The 26,691-nt window shown below is 41.2% G+C and overlaps 1 protein-coding gene across 2 annotated transcripts in view; it reads left to right on the top strand.

Annotated features, from left to right (window-relative positions):
* Nucleotides 1–26,691, top strand: part of PLXDC2 (plexin domain containing 2) — a 424,228-nt gene that overhangs the window by 197,729 nt on the left and 199,808 nt on the right. For both annotated transcript variants that reach the window (XM_025199724.1, XM_025199723.1), the window contains exon 4: nucleotides 8,186–8,255. In XM_025199724.1, coding sequence (XP_025055509.1) covers nucleotides 8,186–8,255 — 70 coding nt within the window. The remainder of the gene's footprint in view (nucleotides 1–8,185; nucleotides 8,256–26,691) is intronic.

Raw genomic sequence — 26,691 nt, forward strand, 5'->3', positions numbered from 1 at the left:
GAATCCTTGTCCAAATATTGTTATTTAAACTATTGTTTGTTTTTTTTTAATTTTGGTCAAATGATAACAGAGGCGACGGATGTAATTTCATTTTCATGTTAGACATCTGTCTGCCTTAATTCTGATCATGCTCCTTGAGTTCTAAAAGAAGCAGTAGCTTATAAATATCATTGGGTGCTACATGACATCCAACTTACATTCCCATATATAACCTAGTGCTGGAAACGTAAGAGCCAATCCTGTCATTAATCAAATAAGGAAAATCAAGACTCGGATTTGTGGCTCACAGGGTTTTTGTTTTGTCTACCTGCCCATTTACTTGCAACAAAGAGAGAGAGTTCTGACAGCTGGAAAAAATTCAAGTACTGATTTTATTTGATAGCTCAATGGTTCTTCAACATGCAGGCAAAAGCCTTCTGAGGCTGAGAGAACAAAAACAAAGTTAAAATTCTTCTCTCCAGTAGGTTCTGTCATATTATTTCCCAGAGCCAATAAACCCACTATGCAGGTGACAGGTTCAGGGGAGAGTAGGAGACAGAAGAATCATTGTGGGATTTAATTTGGAGTTCAAAAACAAAACAGTAACTCAAGATTTAGGCTGACAGAATGTTGTATAGAGGCAATCTTTCTCTAGCTAAATGTGAAAACATAGCTAAAAAGTCTGTAAGGGACTGAGGATATTGGGAACACAAGGGGTTCAGGCAAGTCCATATCTGGGATGAGTTTAATAAAGTGCTGAATTGATTATCTGCCACTTTTATATACTATTTTCGTATAGAAAATAGAAAAACAAAATGTACCGAAAATAAGAACATTTAATGGTTTTGCTGCTGTACCAAAGGCTTCTTCACCTGAGCACTTGCATGGTCTAAGATGAAAAAGTTAAATTTTGGGTAAAATAGTCTATAGAATTTTTTCTGGTTTTAATTAATTATTTTCCAAATGAGAATAACAACCGATAGTTTAGGCCAGAAGTTTAGAGTTAAATTCAAATAAGAAATTAAACATAATTATTAATGCTGGATGAAATCTAGGCAGTGGTGTTTCTGTGAATGCATATTCTAAATTGTGAAGTCAATTACTTCTACTTTAATCACTGAGATTATTCATGAGAAATTTTAGTACCCACAGGGTCATTTTGAAAGGTATGAAAGAATGAAAACAATGGTTTATAAAATAGAGAGAGAGTTTCAGCCTGAATGTGTGGTGGGTGGATTAGATTGCTCACCATGACAGACAAAAAGTCTTCAATTAACATTCCTAAGTCTCTAAGAAAATTGATCATAATTTCAACTGTTGTTGCCACAATGCTCTCTGTACATGAGGATCCCAACCCTGTCTGTTGATCTGCCTTGGTTCACTACTCCACCTGCACATTCAGCCAGTGGATGATTGGGGCCTCAGAGTAGATATAGATTTTACTACTTTGAAATGCTGGAATCAAGTTTTGCTCTTACTTAATAAAGGCAAACAGCACTTCTGATTTATGTTCAGATGTTGGGAAACATGCCTTCACTGATCCTGACCTCTTAAGTTGCTCATGTGTTTGGACAGGAAAATAATTTATGCTCACTTCTTTCAACCTACAAAAATGCTCAAATGAGAATAACTCTACCTCTGCTGGATTTGTATCCATAATCTGTTAAATAAAAAACCATCTTATTACCAAAAATCTAACTGGATGTACTGACCCAGATGTAGATTTTTGCTGCTGTTCTAATAGCTCTCCCAAAGATCTATTTTATGTCCTCTCGGAAAGAATATAAACAGAATCCACTTAAAAAGCTTTATTTATTTCCTTGTCAGTAATTGATTTGGATTTGAACGTTTGATCAAGCAGCAGCCACATGTGATTCATGGCTAGCTAAACTGGAATGGTAGGTTGGAATTAGATAATTTCTGCAAACTGGTTTCCACATGATGGTTTTAAAGGAAAATATAAAAAGGATTTACATTAAAAAGGCTTTATAATTCATTGTACTTTTAATATCGCTTTCACAATTCTTTCTGGGACCAATCCTTTTAGTTCAAGGGGTTAAAAAAATCCAGAAGACTCATTATACTTATTTTAAGATTCTAATCTTGCATCCAGAGAATAAAGATAATCAGACTATACTTGCATTTGATGCTATTTTATTGCTTTATGCATCTTCCTATTTTTCAGGATGGTGGCTTTGGAAATAAGTAAAACCATAAAATGTGTATGATATTTAAAAATGAGCTGTCTAGTTGAAATTGGACAATAATGAGGTTTTGTTGAGGAAGGTAGATGGCAGTGGTCATGCCAACTGGCTCTGCCTGTGCTCCCTTCCCTGCTGTTGGATTGGGAAGGAAGGGAATGGGGGACTGGGGAATAAACCCCCTCCCTGCTCCCTTTTGCCTCAGGGGGCCATGCCTCTGGCCATGCCCCCACCCCTGCCCAGACTTGAGAGGAGAGGGGCCAGCCCGGCTCTCTGGAGCAGAGAGCAATGCTGGGGGACTCTAATTTAACTTAAATCAGGAAGGAGTCTGGGACAGAAGTTATGTAAACTGGTTTGACCCAAATCAGTTAAGTATGGTACTACATTCAGCCAGGTTTATTTTAAACCAGTTTCATCCATTTTGAAACTGGTTTACGTGCACTGAACTTCTATTCTGTTACAGGTTTAAGCCAATTTCTGATCACTTAAAATGGTTTACGTGTAACTTCTGTCCCTAGTCCTAGGGATGATGCATTTTACCTAGGCCATAAATTAATTTAAGTACCTACTAAATCTTTTGGCATCTGGAGAAGTGATATTCTGGATTACTTCTTGAAATTTAGGTGCTTTGATTCAACCTGAGTTCCCAATTAATGCTTAATTTGCCAATGTGGATTTGGTTTTTAGTGATTTAGATTCTGAGGATTTCCTAAGGATCCAAAACATTAGGAGTCAGATTTTATCAAAACCTTACTGTTCAATGGGTTTTTATCATTTGGGGATTCTGAATGGGTGGGAGAAGTCGAATGTTGTTGTATCCCCTTGTAAACTATTTGGAGTTCAAGCAAAATTTGTAAACCTATGATTTGGTCATTTCATTTTCCTTAGATTTGCAGCAAGAAAATCTCAAAATTGCCATCTATCTTGGTGAATGAATAATTTTGCCGCTCTATATCCCCCCATTTATTGATTGAGATGTTCTGATGTTTTTGTCCTCCTTTTAAAATTGCTTTTATTATTTTGAGAAAAAAGGATTTCTTAGGGTGATAACTTTTTTGGGACCAATTATGTAATTGGGGAAAATGTTAAACAAGCTCTTGAATGCAAGACAGTCTATCCTCAGGTCTTTTATTATTTCATAATGAATTACTGCTAAAATTTGAGGGTTTAGGTATTTTGTTGTTCTCTTTGGTCCTCTTGTTCCATAGGGTAGCAGAAAAGTCTTTACATTAATTTCTTTATGAAAAATAGAACTTTTAGAAGATTAGAGCCTCTGGGAACAATTGATAAGAAAAAATAGTAATGAGAAAAAAGAGGCAGTGGTCATTGACAATGTCACTGTCAAGTTTTACAGCTATTAAAACAGCTGTACCTATTAAACGCTATTGCAAGACCTACATCAGTACTGCTTAGTGAGATCATAACTAAAACTGATGCATTATGAAACCAGTATCTGACATAATGGTAGTCTATATTTTCTATATGTCTCATAATGGGAGTGCTGAGAATTTTATGCTCTTATCTTTTCTCCATCCTGAAAAATAAAATTAAGTATTAGGCCAAATGTTGGTTTAACCTAATGGTAAGTTGATGCTGCTGGCATACTCCTAAAGCTTTTTAAGTCTCCTATTGGCCTTCTTGCTCATGTTTTTAAGGGACAAGGAGCAAAGTAATTGTGCTATCAAGTATGTAGATCTTCTGCACAATATTATCAGTAGTTAGTGAACTTTATCAAGTGAATTGTGTTGGAACCATGAAAAAAATCCACTAATACTGTTTTTATTTTCTCTCCTAAGCTTGAATCAAATGGCCTGTATCTTTCTATCTGAAATATCTCCTCACCATTTTTTTCCTAATAAAATAAAATTCCACTTGTATTTTAATGCCAGAATTGGTAGGTTAGACATCTCCTAACTGACTTTTAGTACATGCAAAATGTCCTTTGTGAGCACACATCCTGTCAGTTATACATAGAGTCTTTCTCCTGCAGAGGTGCTAAATAGAGCAAAATTGGATCTGGGCATTCCAGCAGGAAAAATGAGAATTGGCTTTTACTGGGATTACCTTTAATATACACCTTTTTTTCAAAAACAGCCCTGAGAAACTTCTTTGGTCCTTTTTTACAGTATAAAGATTTAAATAGGCACGTATATTAAACAGTTATTGCAGTTTCAAAATGTAGTGGATCACTGCAAAATTTAAGTCAATTGCAGCTTTACAATTGACTTGAATGAGCACTGGATCAGGCCTTTTACATACCACAGATTTAAAAATTATATGCAACTTTAGTTCGGTACTTCAGAAGCCTGCTAGACTCCTGAGGGGGCATCGTTATTTGTCAAATCTGTCTAATATTGTAAAAGCTATTGTGAACGAGCTGAACAGATACATATTTAATCTGGTTGGAACTGGCTCTAGTGAATTTTAAGCAAAAATGGTATATCTACTTTTAGGTCCGGGAAAAGACAAAGAAAAGGAAAGAGAGAAGAAATAGTTACATGGATCACAATTCCTATTTAAAGTGTAGAATGTTTTACTTTAGTGCTCTTTTGTTTGCAGAGCATTTTTTTCTGCCCCTGTTCTGGAGGAGGTAATGATTTTACTGTGAATCCTTTAACACACTTCTGAGACAAGTTTAGTTCAGAAAAATTGGTCTGTTAACCGTGTAATTGGAAATAATATTTGGTAGAAAATATACACACTGTAAACAAATTGCATACATTAATTCTTGTTAGTCAACAATAAAAATGCTTATGGAAAAAAAAACTCTGTTTAAACTCATATTTGCTTTGTTCAGTTATATTTATTTAGACACATGCATAAGCATAAAAAGACCATTAGAACTTAGTACAATTAGCAAAATGAAAATGTTTTTTGTTACTACAGTTGTAAACAAACAAACAAAAAGACCTGTGCTAATAAATCTCTTCAAAATTCTGCCTTGCATTTAAGAGGAAAGAAAATCTAATTTAAAGTCACTGGAACTCTTCAGTGATTAATTTAATGCCAGATAAGTTATTAAAAAATTGTGATAAATGTATAATATAATCCTCTCCTGTGAAAATAAATATCTTGATTTTATCCAAAAGTACTATACAAATTAAAGACAAGGTAGAAATAAGCTGAGGAAAAAATATATTTGAAGATTTCTATTTTTTACATATGAGCCATAGTCTACAACTAATGCAGTAAATATTGTCAGTGTATTTGGTAATATGCAGATACCATTTTATCTTTGCTACTTTTTTTTTCCTTCAAGAAAGGCAATTTCCAACTTTCTTAGTGGAAATTTCACCCAAGCCACTTTGACTACACATTGCCAAATGGAACTATCTGTTTGGGGGCTGTTTGTAATAATAGAAGACTTCAGTTTATTTTACATAAACTGGAAAAATATTCATTGAAGTGAGATGCAAAGAGGAACATTTCTAGATAAAATAGCTGACTGTTTTCTTGAACCCATAAGAGGAAACATTTCTAATTTTACTCTTGAGTAACACACAGGACCTGATTCAGGAGGTATATGTAGGTGAATTGTTCTTGTAATAGTGAATATAATATAAGCAAATAAAACCTCTTATTAGGAGGGGATTAAGCCAAGAAAAATCTACCACAATAAAATTTAACTTCAGAAGGAGAAATTATACAAAAATTAGGAAACTAGTTAGGAAAAAGTTAGAAGGAGCATCAAGAAAGTAATAATCATATTGGCAACTTGCAAGATGCTTAAAAAAAACATAGTAGAGGCTCAGGAAAATTGTATATTGCAAATCATAAAGGGTACCAAGCAGGACAAACCCTCCCTCCTGCACGCTTCAAAAAGTTAAAGCTATCATTGGCAAAAAGGATTTGCTTAGAAAACGGAAGGCATAAAAGGTCTATCCAAGTATAAAGTTAGCATTGGAAAATGTATAACAATTTTATAGCTAGTTTCTGTCCAGTTATTTTAATTTGAACATGTGGACTCCAGAACTAGTTGTTCAAGAAAACAGTGATCCCAGTCATGACAGCACCCCAACCACAGTGTAAATCCTGCAGCTGTCAGGACTCCAAGCTGCGGCAGCCATGGCAGCATGTAGGATGCTGCCACGATAATGTGTGGGGAGCCACCGTGACTGGAAGTCCTGTCAGCTGTGGGGTTCCCAGCCATGGCAGTGCATGGGCACACTGCCATGGCTGTGAATCCCATCAGCAGCTGGATTTGCAGCTCCAGGGACTTGCTACTTGCTGTGATTGCGATTTCCGTCCCCCGGCGCCACCAGTAAGGGATGATTGGTTCTGATGCTGGACTCCACAATCAAGACTCCTGCTACGCATATGTTGTATTGCAGGAGGCATGGTTGGTGGATCGCACATCAGATCTTATCACCTTTACATGAATGTCTGAGGGGCCCTCAGAACTGGAAAGTCAGACAGAGAGTGGATGGGGTCATTAGATAACAACAGTGTAGAAGGGGTATTCAAGAATGCCATAGCAGGAAAGGTAAATTAATTTCTTGCATTCATCTTTCCTATGGACATTACTGGGGAGATTCCTACACTGGATCAATTATTTTTAAAGGATTAAATCAAATTGAAGTAACAATAAAGGTGGTTTTACAACAAATTAATAAATTAACAAACTGTAAATCACTGAGATTAGATGGTATTTACCCAAGACTTATAAATGAACTCAAATGGGAAATTGTGGAACTCTTGGCAGTAGTATATAACTTATGATATGTGGTCAGTTTTCAACCTAACACCCATCTTCAAAATGGGCTCCAGGAGTGATCACTTAACTAAATCCTAGGGAGTTTCACTTTTTTCCCATGAAAATAGGTAGAATCAATAATCAGCAACCACATGAATGTGTGTGCTATTCTGGGAAAGAGTCAGCATGGCTTTTGTATAGAGAAATCCTGTCTAAACAATCTGCTGGAGTTCTTTGAAGGTGTTGAAACGTATGCAGACAAGGGAAATCTGGTTAGTATATTATATTTGGATTTTTAAAAAGATTTTGACAAGGTCTCTCACCAAAGACACTTGTTCTCTAAAAAGTGTGCAGCAGCAACCAAAAAATGTAGTAGCTTGTTGGGCATCATTAAGAAAGAAAAATGCAGCATAAAACATTATTATGCCACTGTATGAATGCATCGTAAATACTGTACGCAGTTTTGTTCTCCATATCTCAAAAAAGAATGAAGTAGAATTAGAAAAGGTACAGAGAAGGACAGCACACATGATCAGGAGTGTAGAGCAGCTGCCATACCAGGAGAGACTAAAAAGGCTAAGACTTCAGTTTGGAAAGGAGAAGGCTGAGGAGGGATGATTGAGATTTATAAAATCATGACAGGCATGGATAAAGTGAATAGGAAACTGTTATTCACCAACTCCCAAAATAATTTTAATAGTTCCTTCCTAGTTCTTTAACAGGGTAGTGAAACAAGAGGAAGAAGTAATACATATGGATAGTTTAGCCAGGTTCAAAAAAGGTATTACATTCAGGAGATCAGGCACATTGGGAGTTATTGAATAGAACAGTCAGGGTTGTTTCCTCTGAGATTCCTAAACCAATGAAAATTAGATGCCAGGGAGTGTATGGCAGAAGGTGGATCCTTTAAGACATACCAACCTAGATATTTTCTCTCAAGAGCATATAATACTTGCCACTGTCAGAGGCAGGATATTGGGCTAGATAGACCATTGGTCTGACCCAGAATAGCATTTCTTATGTTAAGTAAAAGACAAAACAAAAAACAAACATTGAAGGCAGGGGTTTAGGTTGTAGCCGTGTTGGTCTAAGGACATAGGCAGACAAGGTTCCTAGGGTGAATTTGATATCTTTTATTAGACCAACCCAAATAGTTGGAGAATATTTATTAAGCAAGCTTTCGGGTTCAAAAACCCTTCGTGAAGGCAGCACTCAATGGGCAAATCACCTTTTGAAGTAGATAGCTTCTCATTTTTCTTGTGTCACAATTCTACACTTCATTGATTTCCTTTTCCGGTGTTCTTCCTTACAGAGAGTGAATCTGTCTTTCGATTTTCCATTTTATGGCCATTTTCTACGTGAAATTACTGTGGCAACTGGGGGTAAGTGGCTTTCTACCCATTTACTGTGAGTAATTTTTCAAGAGTTTCTTGAAGCGGTTTCAAATGTCTTTTTTTTCAGGTGTCGAGAGAGAGAGTCTAGAACTTATTTAGAAAATGTTGCATTATACATACAGTGTTGTGGTTAAAAACCTCCAGCCACTTTAATAAAACTGATATAAAAACTTTTCACCAAAGAAACAAATAGCATTTACAGTTTTCTGTTTAAGTATTCTTCTGGTTTCCATTTTTGTTTCCTTCTGAGCTGGAAAAGTAGCATTAGTTGTGGAGATGGGGCTGTAGCTACAGAGGGAGAAAAACCAGAGCAGGAGAGGAATGATGTGACTTTTTGTTTGTAATTGTAGGGGGGTGGGGGTTCACCATCTGGAGAAATTGTGGTAAGGCAGTGTGATACAGTTTTGTTAACAAGAGTCTGACAAATCTGACTGCCTTATTTTCATTGTGCAAGGTTTATCTTAATGGATGAGGAATAATCAGTCTCCCTCCAGACTGAACACTGTTTTTTTTTAAGAGCTCGTAGTATGCTTGCAGAACATGCTGTGGGTTCAGGTTCTGGTTCACAAGGTGTAGGCCATGTGAAAGCTACACAAGGATTAGACCATTAATGGTCTTGATGTTCCATTAGTCAAGGAATCCTTTTTCTGCAGTTCTGCTGTCTATGTCCTTATATAGCTCCTATTTCATAACCCTTCAGACTGTTTTTAAGTCCAGTAAAAGCATTAATTCAGGTGTGGAAACTTTATCTCAAGTGAGCATCAACTCAGGTGTGGAAATAACAGTCAGTGAAGCATTGGATGCACTATCAAAATGATCAAGAAGGCTGGACTTTTAAAGACATATCCATTTAATTCTAATGACCACAGAACTAAAGAAACAACAGTTTTTGATTATTATTTTGTTTAGTTTGTTGTACTTTTCTATACAAAAGATTTGATATAGCAAATGAATGCACACTCCAGTGGAGTTATATTTGTTTTTCCCTCAATCTTGAACTGAAAAATACTGTATTTACTCAGTTAGAAGATGAGGTTTTCACCCCTTTTAACATGGGGGGTAAAATCGCCCTGCTTTACAATTGAGAACAAGGCAGCTAAGGGGCGGCAGGGAGTGGGAGAGGAAGGTATATAGGCAGCTGCTATGGCTTCAGCCCCAACCCAGAGCTGGAGCTAGAACCAGAGCCACTCTCTGTCTCCATCCCCACTGCCTCTGCACACCCCACCATTCCTCCCGCACAGCCCCCAGTCTCCTCCCCATTCTGCTTTTCCCTCTCTCCCACTCTGCCATACTCCTCCTTACTTTTGCTCCATGCCAACAGGCTCCATCCCTACACAGCCCGAGTCATGGAGCATAGCTCCAGCCTGGCCTTGTAGCAGCAACGCCAGCTCTGAGCCAATGCTATGGAGCCAGGCTGGAGCCATGCTCCGTGCCCCAAGGACAGAGCCTGCTGGCATGGAACAAAGGTAAGGGGGTCGGGTAGGGAGACCAGGAGCCTGAGCTTGCCAGGGGCAGAAGCAGAGTGGAAGGGGGAATCGGGACAGCCTGAGGCTGCAGGGGAGGGGGGAGGTCACAATATAGGGGTAAGTGAAGGAGGGAGATAGCAGAGGACAAGCTAGCTGCTTCTCCACTGTCTGTCCCCAACACCTCCACACTGCCTTCCCCCTTTCACCTGCCCCTCACTGCCTGACCCATTACTGCCCCCCTATCACTTCTCCTCCCACCACCTTTAGTAGTGGGAGGGGACATATTTAAGATGATCCTCAAATAATTAGATTCTTCACATGGGAAAATATAATAAATTTATTTATTGTCCACGTGTAGAATCTAATTATTGGGGGGGTTGTTTTGCATTCAGGGTTGTCTTGTATATGGGAAAATATGGTATAGCTCTGGCCCCTTAGCATATTAGTACAGCTTTTAGTTTCTCTTCACCTAGAGAAAAATGAGTGGTGTGTTAAATGTGATGACACCCCACCCCACCTGTACCCCACTTTTCAAAATACTAGATCCACCCATAATGTAAGATGTAATCATGTTGAACTTTTCAATTAATTAGTTACTGTGTACAAACCTAGAGCCCAGTCCTGACTTCCCTTAGAACACAAACCATAGCACATACCACTCAACTTGGAAACATATGTCAACTCTGAATATTTGTAGCTGTTGCTCAAGCTTGTAATCAGCCTGAGAAAGATCATCCCATTCTTAGAAAAGGCAGAAGGTAAGATCCTTGTGAAAAGTCAGAAATCTTTAACTCATTGGATATATGTGGTGAGCACTGGAGTTTAGTTAAGAATTTTTTCCCTGCCATGATGTTTGCTTGCTGTTAGGGGTGGGCAGAGGGAATGCTTGGTTTAATCCCTTTTAAATGTACTTGTTTTGTGGCATTCTTCACCGTTTCCTCTTTCTCTATAGCTTCTTCTGTTGACTTTTTTTAAACAGGTTTGCAATTAATATTACAATATTATTAGGCAACTTAATGATATTTGACCAATGTTGTTACAAAGTCAGTTATATTTCAATATCTTCAAATAATAACTTTATCTTGACTCTGGCAAGATTGTGAAAAAGGGAAGGAAGAGACTGTTGCTAGTGTCTATGGGAGTGATAGTTGTTTGATACAGTAAGTCGTTCACAGTACTTCTTGTCTCAGAATTAAAACACTCCAGCTTGCACGCTTTGAGGCAAACCATTTGGAGTGTATGTCGGTATGGGAGGTGAGAAGAATGAGTAGGGGCTGGTGTTTGTTTTTCTTCTGCTTTCAAGGACATTAAAAACGATACAGATTTGCAATCTGATCTTGCAAGAGTTGTCTATTCCTTATCAACAGATATTAGATGAGGAGCAGGACCAAAAGCTGTTTGCTCCTGTTGAATATCTGTATGAATTTCTCTGTTTTCCATTTTCACTTGGTATTTTTATTTCAGTGCCAGGGAAGGTGCTGAGTCCAGTATATTACTCCCATTGATGTTAATCCTTACCCCAGTATGAAATCTAAGTAAATTGTTTATATTATATCCACTGGGTTTTTTAGAATCTGGGATGGACTGAATTCTCTGCAGGCTCTGAGGCTGCTAGTGGTGCTACACCCCAGTCAATTCTTTATCCTAACTCTTTCATTTTCCTTGTTGTGGGATCACGGATCCTTGGACATCATCTTTCCATCATGGAGGAACTCTTGTGGACACTTGAGGAAGATGTTCTCTTCCCACCTTCAACTTTTTACTGTCCTGTAAATGTTCCTCTTAGTCCTGGTAACCAAAAATGAAGGAGGTATTCAGGAAAATTCCCAGTGAAAGTGATTTTTTTCTTGAGTAAAGACTTCAGATATAAATCCCAGATTCCCCCTGACACACGAAAGTTATTTTTAGAAAGATTACTCTTTAAAATGACTGTTGAATAATATTTGTCACATTAATACAGAGATAGGGTTGGGTTAGCTCTACAACAGTGGTTCTCAACCTTTTTAGGAAGAAACCCTTCATTTGACTCAGGGTGGGTTTGGTTTAAATTAAATGGATTTAAATCATGATTTAAACCACTAGCCAAAAAGCCTCAATTTAGTCATTGCTTTCTATAAAAAGTGCATTCTTGTTATTTGATATCTTTTGTTCACTTAACTTCTTGAAACTTTGCACTTTTCGAGTAAGTGCTTGACTGTATGTACACAAACTTGCAGAGAGACAATAGGGTTGATGGGTGGGTAATCACATCTGTTTTCTCTCATCTCCATATCTTGCTGTTAACAAGTATGTTATATCTGGAGACATCAGACTTTCCCTATGCCTGAAAAAGGGTGTTTGTGCCTGAAAGCTTGCAAAGTTTTCCAACTATTTAGTTGATCTAATAAAAGATATAACGTCTACCCAAAGAACCTTGTGTACCTGTGGTCTCTAGAGACAAATCCACAGTTTGAGAACTGAAACTAAGTATCACAGAGATGCTTAATGGAATCTTCTAGATCAGATGCAGGCAATTATTTCAGGTAGAGGGCCGCTTAACGAGTTTTGCTGAGGCATTGAGGGCTGCAGGCACCCTTGGCAGGTGCCCCACCCCCTGGCCACCATCTTGTGACTGGAAGTCCTGCCCCCTAACCCCTAACCTTTGCCACTAGGAGTCTTTCCCCTTGCCTAGGAAATACTCCTTTTGGGGTTGGGGCAGTTTGCTTGTATATTGTGTGTGGAGAGATAAGGGGTATGTGGGTATGGTGCAGGTGCAGTGTGGGGGCATAGGAGGAGTGGGGGTATTATGGGTGTGGTTGAGGTGTGGGGTCTGTGGGACTTCTGGGTGCATGTAAGCGGGTGTGGTACTGGTGGGGTGTGTTTGGGGTATCACATAGATGTGTGTGGGACTGTTGGATGTGTGTGTGGGTATGATGAGGGGGTGGGCTGTGTGAGGGGGTGTGGGTGCAGTGGGGGGAGGTGTACGTGTGTGGGATGTGGGTATATGTGTGGGATGTGTGTGGTTGAGGTGTGAGGTGTGTTGGGATATCTGTGGGTGTATGTGGGGTGTGGATATGGTGCGGTGTGTGGGCAGGATCAGAGTGAGCTGTGGGCAGAGCCCCACTCTCCTCAAAGCTGCAGCTTCTCCTCCCTACCTGCTGCCCAAAGCTGTGCCTACTGGTGGGGGAGGCTGGGAGCAGAGCACGCTCTGCCTCAGGCAGGACTCAGCCCCGGGCAGAGTGCAGCAGGGGCAGCTGTGGGCAGGGCTGGTTAGAATGAATTGATGGGTGCCTGCCTGTTGGCTGGATCCAATCAACTGGCGGGCCAGATGCGGCCCGTGGGCCATATTTTGCCCACCCCTGTTCTTGACTGAGCACTGAGTCCTGTTGGGTAGAGTGGTTTTCTTTCATCTTTACTAATCTTTACAGGAGCCTCTGGGAACCCCATAAGATTGGGCCCCTATTATAGTTCATGGCTAGTTGTGACCTATATAATTAGAAGTTATAATCCCTATTCCATGATGATATCTTTGAGCTTTAACATAACTTAAACTATTTTAATATAAATTAATTTTTTTAAAGCATCGTAACAAACAAAAAATATAATTAAATAAAAAAAATAAAAACATGGACTTTATTTACATATGATTTTATAACAAATCGATATTTTTTTTTTCCATCCTGATTAGACTCAAGGCACTCCTTCATAACATTTGTAAATTGAGCAGTATCCCATTTCAAAAACTAATTTATTACAGTGCTTCCCTCCTTGCAGAGGGTCCTGATAATGGGTGCAGAAAAATGGCCAGGCAGGGACAAGCCTGAACCTGTGCTTATCTCCTCACACCTGTCTTGTTTCCTAACATCTCTTTGCACCCTTTAAAGTATCTTGCAGGACTCCTAGGTGCCCTGGCACCCTGATTGAGAATCACTGCTCTACAAGCTACAGAATTTTATACAGCACTGCACGCAGTTTGGCATGAAGTGTAAGACCATGAAGTGACAGAGAACTAGAGTAGAGCAATTGGAGGGAAGAAGGTAGAGCAAAGAATGTATGAATAAGCAATCAGATAAGAAAAGGCACTTCAGGAAGTTTGGTTTAAATAATCCACTTGAGGGCCACCTATTAACTAGTTATTATATTTCTGGCAAAATGATGTTTTTGAACATTTGAAGAATAGGATTTTAAAGAAAAGTATAGAGATAATTGGATATGCTGTGTTGTGTACTCTTTCATGGTGGTATTGGAAATGATGGACTACTGAATGATGACTTTGCTTAGCTTTTCTTTTCTCCAATTTTGACAACTTGATTTAAATTACAATAAAATTGCACACAGTAGATTCAAGCAATATTGTGTCAGTTGAACTAAAGCTGTCTTTAACAAAACTGTCCTTTTTTTTCTGTGTATTGATATTAATGTACAGCTAACTGTGCCTTTACTGCCACCATGTTTTTTGGCCCTTAAAACTAGGTGCAGATGAATGAAATGTAGTTATAGCAGAGCACAGATTGTGACTGCCACTTTATGAGGTTTCAGGCAGGCTCTGAGTAGTCAGCAGGTGTGGTTTGGCTCAGTTAGGTGGTTACATGACTGACTGAAAGGGGCCACTGGATTGGAGGAGGGCTGGACAGCCTCAGTATAAGCCCAGGGCCTAAGAGCAGAGCTTGCACTTACATCTAGGGAGCCAGAGGAACAACATAACTCGGCCTACAGACTGCAGCTCCCAGAACATCTAGAGGTCAGGGTAGGAACTATGGGGATGGAGGAGGTTCCTGGTCCTAGGTAAGACCTGAAACTACACCTTGCTGGGGTTGGATGGTGCGGTGGAGCTGCCTGTGATGAGGCAGTCTCCAGGAAATGCCACACCTGTGCCTCCCTAGTGAAAGGTGAGTATAGGGTGCTGGAAAGCCTCAGCCCCTGTGACCTGTTGGCTTACCCTATAGAAGGGACAGTTTTGGGGTCCAAGCATATTAACAGACACCTAAGGCCTGCCTGAGCCATAAGCTGAGTTTTGGATGCCTGAGGCCAGGGAGGGCCAGGGGTCGGAGTCAGCCCAGAATTTGGGACAGTAGTCCTGTTGCCCTGTGTCATAGAGTAGGGCCTGAATTTGGTGGCCTGAAGGTCTGTTAGGGGCCAGGACCAAGAGTGAGGAAGCCTGAAGGGCTGTATGGAGTAGGGGCAGGAGGCCTGAAGGGCCATATAGAGTAGGGCAGAGTACATGTGGACCGTGGTGGGGTGAGAATGGGTACAAGCCAGTAAAAGTTGCAGTGTGACGGGGACCCAGTTACAGGTTGTGAAGGAGGCCCAGCATAGGGGTAGAGTTTGGCCCTGGAAAGGGATACATGAGAGTCAGCTGATCAGATGCCAACTATGAGGCATGGGACACGGTGTAGGGTTGGTTTGGAGCTGTGTATTACGCCCTTGGCATGGGGGCAGTAAATGGGCAACCTGCTGCCTGTGAACAACTATTCAGTTCTAGAAAATGCGTGTCAGGAGAGTCAGGTGGGTGGACTGCCCTAGACAGGTGGGCAGGCCAGTGATTGGACTGGCCTTGAGATGGCCCCTTGTCATGGTAGTCAGTACCTGTCTTTAAAATATTGCCCTGGTAAAGATGAGTAACAGTATGTCACCTTCTCACTCCACTCTCCTGCAACTCTTAGGAGATTTATGAAGCTAGATGCTTTCAAGTAGGCAGGGCCAGATAGGATGTACCCTAGGGTACTGAAGAAATTGACAGTGGGTCATTTCAGAGCCACTGGCTGTCCTCTTTGAGAACTCAGGGGGGTCAGATGAGGTACTGGATGACTGTAAAAAGACAAATACAGTGTTCATCTTTAAGAAAGGGAAGAAGGAGTATTTGAGGAACTACAGACCAGTGAATTTGACCTCAGTATCTGGAAAGATCATGGAGCAGGTCCTTAAGGAATCTGTTGTGATGTACCTAGAAAAAATAAGGTAATCAAGACAGCCAGCATGGATTGACCAAGAGCAAGTCGTGACTGACCAACATGATTTCCCTCTGTGATAAGGTGACACACTCTATGGATATGTGGAGAACAGTGGATGTGATATACCTTAACTTTAGTAAGGCTTTTGACAAGGTCTTACAACATTATCATTCTCATTAACAAGCTAGGGAAATACAAACTAGATGAAAGTATTGTAAGGTGGATACATAAATGGTTGGATCATCATACTCAACAAGTAGTCATCAATGGCTGAATGACTAGTTGGGAGGAGGTATCAAATGGGGTTCCTCAGGGGTCTGTCCTGGGTCTGGTATTGTTAAATATCTTCATTAATTATTAGGAAAATGGGTTTGGGTGCATACTTAGCAAATTTGGGGATGATGCCAAGTTGGGTGGAGTTGCAGAGACTCTGTAGGGTAGGACTAGGATCTGGAATGACTGATTGATAATGGACCATTTTTTCATTATGTCAGGAGAGATTCAGCAAGGACATGTGCAATGTCCTGCCTTTGGGGTAGAATAATTGCATGTGCAAGTGCAAACTAGACAATGACTGGTTAGGTTGCAGTACTTTTAGAGAAGGACCTGGCATCCAGTAGACCATAAGCTGAGTATGATCCAACAGTGTGTTCTTGTTGCAAAGAAGTAGACTGGGTTGAATTAACAAGTGTGTCATTTACAAATTGAGGGAAGTGATTCTTCCACTCTGTTCAGCACTGGGTAGGCCTCACCTGGAGTCCTATGTCCAGTTTTGGAATCCACAATTCAAGAAGGACAGATTGAAAAGAATACAGCGCAGAGCATCAAAAATGAGTAGGGGCCTAGAGTGCAACACTTGGGAGGAAAGGGTGGAAGAACTAGGGTCTGGGAAGAAATCCCCCCCTGGGAAGGGCCTCGTTAGAAAAACCAGGGGGATTTGGTAATAGGCTTTACATACTTGATAAGCAGTTACAGACAGGATGGAGATGGGCCTTCTCTCTGGCTGTAGGGAACAAGACTAGGAGTAATGGTGTCACGCTTCAGCCAGGGAAATTTAGATCGGAGATCAGGAAGAACTTTCTGACAGTGAGGGTGGGCAACCCTTGGAACAGGCTACCTAAAGAACTTGTGAAATCTCCATCCCTAGAAATTTACAGGAGCAGGTTGGACAATTTTACAAGAGCAGGTTCCCCACCCAGGAGGGGAAGGAGAGAGGGAGGGGCTGCCCACTCTAAGGGCTGCCAGCAAGATGGCTGGTGCCCCTAACCACTGATTTGGCTGCAACAGCAGCTTGTCATGTGGCCCAAACCCTCTCCAATCAGCAGTGAGTGGTGGGGTTGCATGACAGACTGCCCTTGCGGCCAATCAGTGGTGAGTGGCAGGGCCACATGACAGGCAGCCCTCGTAGGCAATCAACAGTGAAGGGTGGGTTCACTGGGGCCCCTGGGCCAATCAAAGGCATGGGGGCTTACAAAACGACTGACGGGTCCCTCTTCTTGCCTGCGAAATTGGCAGGCAGCCACTGTGAATTAGGTAGGTCCCTACTTATGATCTTACTAGTGTTTCATCAGTAAAAGGATGAATCATTCCTGATCTAATCCCTGCTGCTCCTAGGCTTTGGCTACAATTGCAAATTGTTACCAGTGGCGCAACTCCATCACTAACCCTTATGATGGAAATGGTAGAGACCTGAGATGTTCTTACACAGTAGCCACTCTATTTGGCATTCAACAGCTTCCTATGCCTTCCTTTCTTAGTGATTGTGAAAAACTCCAGAGTTTATCCTGAGATTGAAGGAAAGACCATGTTAATATGTACAGGAATCCTGCTTGATGGATGTCTACTTCCTGAACAACCAAACGTGGTTAATAATGTTAATGATAACACTGCAGACTGATTTTACCTCCAATCATTCAATACACTTTTTGAGTATGCTGTGATTTAAATCTCTGTCATAGTTAAATGTCTGTACTCTGTATACACAACAGGTTTCACTATTTTTGCATAGGTGGGAGATAGATCTGAGGTAAACTAGAGTTTCAGGATTTGCTAATAAAGGCTTTGCATGGGTGTCACTTGTTAGTTTAGCAGATGGGACTAAATCAGTTGCCAGTTCCAGCTGGTCTTGATGAAAGATTATTGTGCTTGCCTCGACAAGGAGGCACCAGAAACGATGACACTGGTTAAGGATTCTATGTGCTATTGTCTTTGACTTCTGTGTCAACAAAGTTACTTAATTCATGACTAGGAGGAAAAATGGTTGATATTATTAACACACTGATTATCAACTGGAGTGCTGCAAGATCCATTAAAGATGCTGAATCACCTAGTCTTTGTGTAAGGAGGTAAATGTTCTCCTCCCACTATCTGATGTTCTCTGCCTACCCAGTTCAGAAACTGCTGCTGCTGCCCTCCCATGCTCCTAGCTGTATGCTCTGTGCAGGCAGACAGATGTGGGGACTAGAGCCATGCTTTGCAGCCCAGCTTGTCTCCTCAATTCTTCCCATACTCCCAGGACTGGCAAGAGAAGTTATTGGGATGGTTTTGTGGTTTGTGGCTTTGTGGTTTCAGATCCTACCCAACATGGGGCAAACTGTTCCTTTATATATGGTTACATTAAGTTCCCATACACACTGACCAGTGACTTTCCATCATTTGCTTTGCTATATGTCTTGCTTTTTTTCTTCATTGACTTTGTTCTTCATTACCAAGTGCAGACTTCTTAGCTAGTGTATAGTCCCTAGCAGGCTCCTCTTCTCTTACTGCACCTGACCAATAACTGAGCACTTCTCTGAGGTAGTATCCGTTGCTGCATCTTTAACACAGTTACTAGCGGTACAGGGAATGCAACCTCTGGTGATTTATATTTGCCCCATGTCTTATTTATTAACAGATTTCAGTGAGGTTTCTGATAATCACATCTTGCTAGCCTGAGGGTCATAAAGTGATGATAGTCTGTTCTGTCCCTGAGGCACAGAGATAGTACTGTGAAATTGAATTCTACAAATAAAGGACTTTAGCCAAAAGAAAGGCAGCTAGTGGATCTAAAGCAGGAGGAGATAGCTGTTGTGGAAATATAACGGAAATAAAGTTACTTGATAACAAAAAAGCATGTTCTGTATTATTATGTGATCAAGAAACCTCCTTCAGAATCAATTTATTTGTAAATGCAATACTGTAGTTAAAATAGTTAAGCAGTAGACTTTATAGGACAATTAAGTCACTATCACAGTATACCAAGAAGTATACTTAATACATGCATAGACATACTTTTGATGTTTTAATGCTCTATTATACCGACTCTTTAAAAATAACTATTTGCTCACATGATGAGACTAGAGTTCATTGCCACAGAATGTCATGGGGAATTAGAAATTAGCAGGAATCAAAGAAGTATTGGATTTTAAGTGTTTAATAAGAATGCCTTGCATTTATAAAATAAAATACTCAGGAGGGAAAAAAATTCAGAGGGTATACCTCGTATTTCTGGGCTTATTTTCTCATCAAGACATGGGTGGCCAGGTCTGGGGCCACTTGGGGATTAAGGTGCTGACCCAGCTCAAGATTGATGAGCAGAATCCAGGAGACAATCTGGTCAGGTGGTCAGGGAACCAGGAGGTAAACCAGAAAATGGTGTCAGAAAACACACTGAGTCAAGGGCACTGGCAGAGTAGACAGAGAGCCAGATTAATAGTGAGCCAAGTGAGGTACCCAGGAGATTAAACCTAGAGCAGAATCTAGGAGCAAACCAGAAGGAGCAGCAGAGCAATCCAGAGTCAGATAGAGCTTTATTGCCCAGAGGCTTCATGTTCAAGTGTTTGTATGTGGGAAGTGGAGGGTTAACTAACCCCAGCTGGACACTGCAGTGACTAGGGAGCTGGTGGAGAGTTAGACCCTGCAGGAGGCTTCAGGTCAGCCTTGACCAGCCTTTGGAATGAGCTGTAGTATGGCAGGCCAAGGTAAATCGCTATGCTGACATCCCAGGTTCAAGTCTGCAGCCAGAGACGGGCTATTCTTTGTTAAAAGTAGGCTGCTCATCCAGGAAGTGCCATAGACGATATCTGCTCACTGCAGTTTCTTGCATTTTCCTCTGAACATCTGTAGTCAGAGACAATACGAGATACTGAAGCAGATAGAACACAGATTTTATCCAGTATGGCAGTACCTGTATTTTAAAAAAGATACAAAAATATTTTTAGTTTCAAAAGTATGCAAAAATGTGTGTATTTTCTTCCTCTTTTGGTAACATCCTTAACTGTAAGTGAGGGTGGTGCTTCCTCCCCACTGGAGGAGTTACTTACCACTCACTTAACTGTAAGTGAGGGTGGTAGCATAGACTTACCTTAATTGTTGTATGTCAACCCTCAAAATGAGATTGACATACAACAATTAAGGTAAGTCTATGCTATTCTGAAATAATTATTGATTGTTTCTCATTTCCTTTTAAATTGGCCTGGATTCAGTGTTGCTCTTACTGGGTGCATCTACATGTGCATTAATGCACTTTTCCTAATGTGCATTAAATTTAGTACCTCCAGTGTGAGGTATTAACCTAATGTATATTAGACTGCCCTAATGCACAGTAGCGCAAGTGCACACTTTTTACGTGACTGTCGGGGTTAGGTACACTATGGCCTCGGCCCTCTCCTGCCAAACATCTTACCGGAGTGCATCATCAGGGTGAAGGTCAGCACTGCCACCACCCGTCTCCAGTGTTATGCTATCTCCCACCACATCTTTGAATATTTTAAGGTTGGGAGCTGGCTGATGGGTTCTGGCCTGTCCTTCAGAGGATTTTCTTCATGGAGCTCTGCCTCCCCTTACACCCCGCTTACCACTTCCTGTATGTTATATATCTGGGTCTTTGTGTTGTGCCCATGGGATGTGATGTTGGAAGTAAATCACCTTCTTCATATAGCAATTAGAATGACTACTCGTGTAGCTGTCCAGTTTAGGTCATATAAAGCAATGTGTAGACTTCAAACTCTGGGGAACCTGTACCAGGCCTAACTTCAGGAGGAGAACTCCTTCCAACATTTAATTCGCTACTGGTCCATAATTTCAATAACTTCAGGTAGGCTTGTTATTTATACAAATTGAGATTTTGCTCAGCCACTATTAATTTGTTAGAGGTCTGAAAATCAATTCATTAGAGATCCATGTAAATCAGTTCAGTGGGATCCATGAGTCAGTTAACTTAAATCAATTCATTAGGGGTTGCAGAGTTAATCTGTTTAAATCAATTCAGCCTTACTGGCTGGCACCACTGCCCCTACCTGTGATGAGCCTGGGCCCAGTTACCACAAAGCAAACAAAAAACCCCTAAGGTCTGAAGAGAAACATCAAACCATGCAAGCGAAGTCCACTGTTTCACAAACTGTTTGGCTGAAGCGTGATCTCTCTGCCTCAGCGGTGGGGAAGTCCTGCCCTTGGCACTGGAAAAACCATGCTGCCTACACCAAGCCAGTGCAGCAACTCATCGGCTTCGATTCCTGCTTCAGTCCTCAATGCTTAAGTTCTCGTCCGGTTGGACCATACCGGTTCCCGGTAGCCGAGTTTCCGTCCTTTTGTTGGTGGTACTCTGACCCATTGGGCCAGCTGCCTTGCACTCTTTGCCCATGGATTGTTGTGGGATGGCCTAGACTGGAGAGTCCTCCTGCATCCCCTCTTTCCGGACACTGAGGTCTATCCCCAGCTGCCCCTTTCCAAGGCCAGGAGTACCTGTCCTTGTGGTCCCGCCACCAATCTGGAAGGAGTACTTACTGTGGAAATGTGGTGGGATGCTCCCTGCTCCAGCTGGGATCCTTCTCTTAGCCGTGGTACATACAGATTATTTGTGGCTCCCAGGGCTTTCTCCTCACCTTGCATTTCTCCCCTCACAGTGACACTTAATGTGCAGTAGCCTATTTTACTGTGCATTAGTGTATTAGCACTTTTTTTTTATGTGCCACTTTAATGCGCAGTAAAATAGGCTACTGCACATTAAAACCCAGTGATATTTCCCAGTCGTGGGTTCACACTGAATAGACTGAGTCTTATGGACTTATGTGATCTTGGCAGATTCCTTCCCATCAGGTTTGTGCATATATATGAGGAGGGAGACATGGGAAAGTAGTTTGGTCATAGTTGGCAATAGTAACAAAGCTGTTTTACCTGGTCTCTGAATCTTTAACTGGCCAATAAAATCAGGACATGCAAATCTGATATTTTTAGGAACTGCCATTTCCAGTTTATCTTTCATTGTGGTCTTAGAAAAATGAATCTAAATTGTTACCAATATATTTCCTTCAATCAAGCAAGCACTTCAATTTCATGTGGAAGTGGTGCCCATGAATGCTGGGGTTTTGGCACCCATTGTTAGAAAAATTGTATATAGTGCCTAATGCTGGAATATGTGATTATGTGGTTACAAAGGCCTTATCAGCATGAGTTTGAAATGGCTTTTACTTAGGAACAATAAAAGTCTCAAGTGGGTTAGGCAAGTTACCCACAATGAATAAAGATATAATTCTTCTAACGCACCATGCCAACAATGTAGTTGTTATCGGCCACATGTTTTACAGAAAAGCTGTCCTAAGAATGTCTAAGACTTCCCCCCCCCCCCACCCCATTTAGTTTTGTTTTGGTTTATTTTTTGTGTGGCTGAATTTTCTTAGAACCACCATTTGTCAAGCCAGGTGCTGTAATCGACTGGAATCCACTTGTTCCAGAATCAGAAGAAACCTCCTAAAAACAACCCAATACATGTGTATAAAAATGTCATTGCTTTGAGAAGCAGCCATCCAAGGTAAAATTCAGTGGTGAATCCCACTGGGAATTTAGGGCTTCTGTTTAGACAGAGTGGTATAGACCCTTAAAATGTTCCAAAAGTATTTTTGATCCAGAAACGATACCAGATAAAAAGTATCTTTAGTAATCAAGAATCCAGAGAAACAGTAGGTTTACTATATTGCTAAATCAAGAGAGAGACAATTTATAAGATTGTCAAATCTTAAAAGATTAACTGGTTCATAACAGAATAGTAATAGAAATAAAAGGCATTCCATTGTTAATGGAATGTTCTGTGTCCAAAATAACTCTACCATAAGATACCTGCAAAGGTAGTGAACAAATTCTCATTTAGAATAGAGTGTAAGTGGATCAGAAACACCAATTATTTACTACTTGGTCTGAAATAAAAAAATACAATAAAAAAATACAATTAAACCCCAACATTCACACGAAAGCAAAAGCATAAGTGTAAAGTAGAAGAAATAGACAATGTGCAAAGGAAGACCTTTTGTGATTGTAGAGAAAAAAAAATTCTAATGGCAAATATTCTGCATACGGAGTCCCATATAGTAATTGTTCAAAAAGAAATCATTAATGTAGGGCTTCCAAACAGAAAAGTACCAAGTTGAAGAAGCAAACAGTCATTCAAATGATGCAATTTTGTACAATATGTGACAGTAACAGAGTAAACAATAACAAAAACAAGTGGTTCCATAGACTCATAGAATTGTAGATTCAAAGAGATCTCTAGAGATCATCTATTCCATCGCCATCATCCATCATGTATCCATCCAATATACCTAGCCTACCCTTGACAGATGTTTGTCTAATCTGTTATTAAAAACTTTCAATGAATGAGATTCCACAGCATCCCTTGGTAGCCTCTGACAGTCTTTCACTAGCTTTATAGTTATAGGCAAGAATTTTTAGAGTGATGTCTTTTATTGGACCAGCTGTATATTTGGGATAGAGTTAGAAACGTTGTCAAATGCAAGACATCCTTTGTCAGGTCTGAACCATGAGAGGTCTCACCACTGAGCAGCTTTCTCTGTTCAGACCTGACAAATCAAGTCTTGCATTCAAAAGCTTGTCACATTCAATCCTAAGTAAAGCGTTTGTCCAATAAAAGATATCACTCTAAGAAATTCTTGCATAACTCCTGGACATTCACAGCTACAGCATCACTTTAACACTTGATAGTTAGAATTTTTTTCCTGCTTTCTAGCTTCAGTGGCAAAGACAAACCAGCAGCAGAAGGGTTATGGCCAAAAATCCTCTGCCTGCTTCAAAGAGCAAGGAAAGTAAGGCTAAAACTGCTGGTAAATAAAAATGGGATGAAACTCTAACTGATTGGAGCACTATACCCAGGACACTTGCCACTTCACAAGGGTTACAATTTATCACAAAAGAAAAAAGTAATATAGTAGGTGCCCATGTGTAAATATATTAAATCAGTTCAAACACTATAGGAATGTCAGTGTTTCTGACAAATTTTCTTCTGTACTTGTCAGTTGTATGTTAACCACAAGTGACCACAGGAAAAGATACAAGTACCTCAGCACAATGCAGTTGTTGCATGTATCAAGTTCCTAGTGATTGTCATGTTAAATTTCAGGTTGGAATGGTTAATCATACAGTGTCACATACCAGTGGATATGTGGTGTGTTGTCTCTGCAAAAAGGGAGAGGCAGGGAATTTGCAAAAAAGGAATTTGCATCAAATTCAGTATCAGCAGTTGAATTAACGTCTGTTCCAATGGGAAAAAAATGAATGAAAAATTTGATTAGTATGTTCAAGAACAGGAAATCATTTTAGTACAAAGTGACCACAAACCACTAAAGAGCATTTATAAAAAGCCACTGCTGGAGTCCCCAGTGCTTTTAGCGCATGCTGCTGGGACTTCAATGTTAAATCTTGGATGTAAGCTATGAGAAGGGGTTGAGAAGCCCAGGGCTGACTTCTTATCCAGAACAAAATTGCGGGATGAAAACATGGCAGCACAGTCTGATGAAAATACAAAGAACAGAGAAAGACATAGATGGTATCAACCACAATGAATGAATCAGAACAAACCATATGAAACAAAGGCCAGTGACATTCATTTAAAGGTGTGATGGAATTTGATCACTGGTCCCAACAATTGTGCCTCCTACCCTGCCACACAGGCATGGCAGGATATGCCATTTTGGGATCAGGGATCAGACACCAGTCGCGCCCTACTTGCAGGTGAAGGGGGAGCCTGGGATCATTACTGCACAAGGACTAGTTGAAGACCCCAGTGCTGTTCACCCTTCCACATATTCACTTAAGGTACAATGGAAACCAGCCACAAAATTATTAAACATTTTTTTGTGTAATATCTGCAAGGGGCCAAAGATTACAAGCATTCTTTTTTGTGTAAAAATTCTGTGGCTGGTTTCATGTTTTGTTGAATTTCCTGGTTTCACCATTAATTTCCTGAATGTGTGGTCAGGTTATACTTTAAAATTCAATTAACTGATTAACGCTTGCCAGGAAACACAGATTACAAGCATTCATGTCTGTCCTTCTGTCAGGACAGCCAGACAATGGGGAAGAAGCCCCACCTTCTTCTCAAGGTAACTTGAATTTATCTAAATGAGAATTCAAAATGCTGTAGTACCTTCTATATAAAGGCAAGCGAATCATAGTACCCCATCAGTGACAAAAGAAATTCTCTCAAGAATACATTAGAGCCACTGAAATAAAAGATTGTGTCCAGAAAGCCTGAGATGCTGTATGCAGGGAAACATGGTGAAGGGTACTGGAGACTAGCAGTTAGTTGTGATTATTGTGGGGAAACGCAGACCAGGCAACAAAAAGAAAAAATAAATATGGAGTGTTCCCCCTAGACCTTGAAGCAAAGTATGAATGTCCCATTATACCAGAAGTTGCAGTCTTGGCTCTTTTTATTTGCTGTGCCTTTTTGCTTCCCTCCTCATACCTGATGAAGCATATCTTGCATTTGAAATCTTGTCTAACTATATTTCAACCAGGAAGTTGGTCTAATAAAAGATATCACCCCAAAAAAATCTTTGCCACAAGCCTCAGACTAATTCCTTCTAGCTTATCATTCAGACTTCTGGGACCAACACAAATTGTTAGACGCTACTACAGCAATCATCAGACACAAAGCCATGAAACATTTTGGTGGGCCACCTACCTCCAGCTCTTACACAACAACAGGGATATGGGTTTTCCATTTCAGAGCAGCAAGGAGCTTCCCCACTCAGTCCCACTCTGCCCGGAAAAATGGAAAAAAACCATGGATATTCCCTTTTACCTGAGAAAAACACAAATTTTTAATTTTAACAGAGAAACATGCAGATTTTGCTCTTTTGCAGAGGGCTCTCTGCAGGATGCCAGATTTGCAGCCTGCAAGGGGCTGGGGGGAGTGGGAGGAGGGCAGTCAGGCAGGGGGTGCCATGTGCATATATACATGCCATGCGCATGTATATGGAGAGCAGCTCCTGCAGGTAAATCTGAAGCAGGTCAGGGAATTGAGGCCCCCATAGAGAGGGAGGGAGTTGGGCTGGGCTGGGGCTGCTGCCCAACCAGGTGGTGTGTTGGGCTTGAGCCTGGGGCTGCAATGCGTGGCCACAGGGCCCTGGTGGGGAGCAGGATATAGCTGTGGATGGCTCATCCGGGAGGTGTGGGGAGTGGGCCTAACTCCCCGCAGCTGCAAGCACTCCTCGGGAGGCAGGGGACACGTGCACCCCAGATCCATGTCTGGGGTGGGGGTGGGCTGCTCACTGTGGGCTCAGGCTCCCCACTGCCGCTTTCCCTTGGGGGCCTCCACAGTCCAGCAGGTGGGACCCAGCATGGCCAGGTAGAGTGAGGCTGGGTGGGGAAGCTCCTTGCTGCTGTGAACTCCATGCTGCCCTAGTGATGCACCCCCTGCCCACCCTGGAGCAGTGGGGGTGGCAGCTTGGTGTTGTGCTCCTCACTGCTGTGGGGCAGGCAGGAGATGCCTTGTCATGGCAGCATAGGGCTCACAGCAGCAAAAAGCTTCACTTCTCATCCCCACTGTACCCTGCCACGCTGGGTCTCACCTGCAAGGATGCAGAGGCCCCAGGGGGGAGAGCAGCAGGGCAGGGAGCCCAAGCCTGCAGTGGGTAGCTTGCCCCCGCCTCTGCCCCTGCCCTGCGCACAGATCTGAGGGGCACATGTATCCCCAAAGTGCAAGCAGCGGTGGGGAGCCAGCCCCCCTCCCCACCCAAGCCCACAGCGGGCAGCCTG

This window comes from Alligator sinensis, unplaced genomic scaffold (genome assembly GCF_000455745.1).
Source record: "Alligator sinensis unplaced genomic scaffold, ASM45574v1 scaffold221_1, whole genome shotgun sequence".
NCBI lineage: Eukaryota > Metazoa > Chordata > Crocodylia > Alligatoridae > Alligator > Alligator sinensis.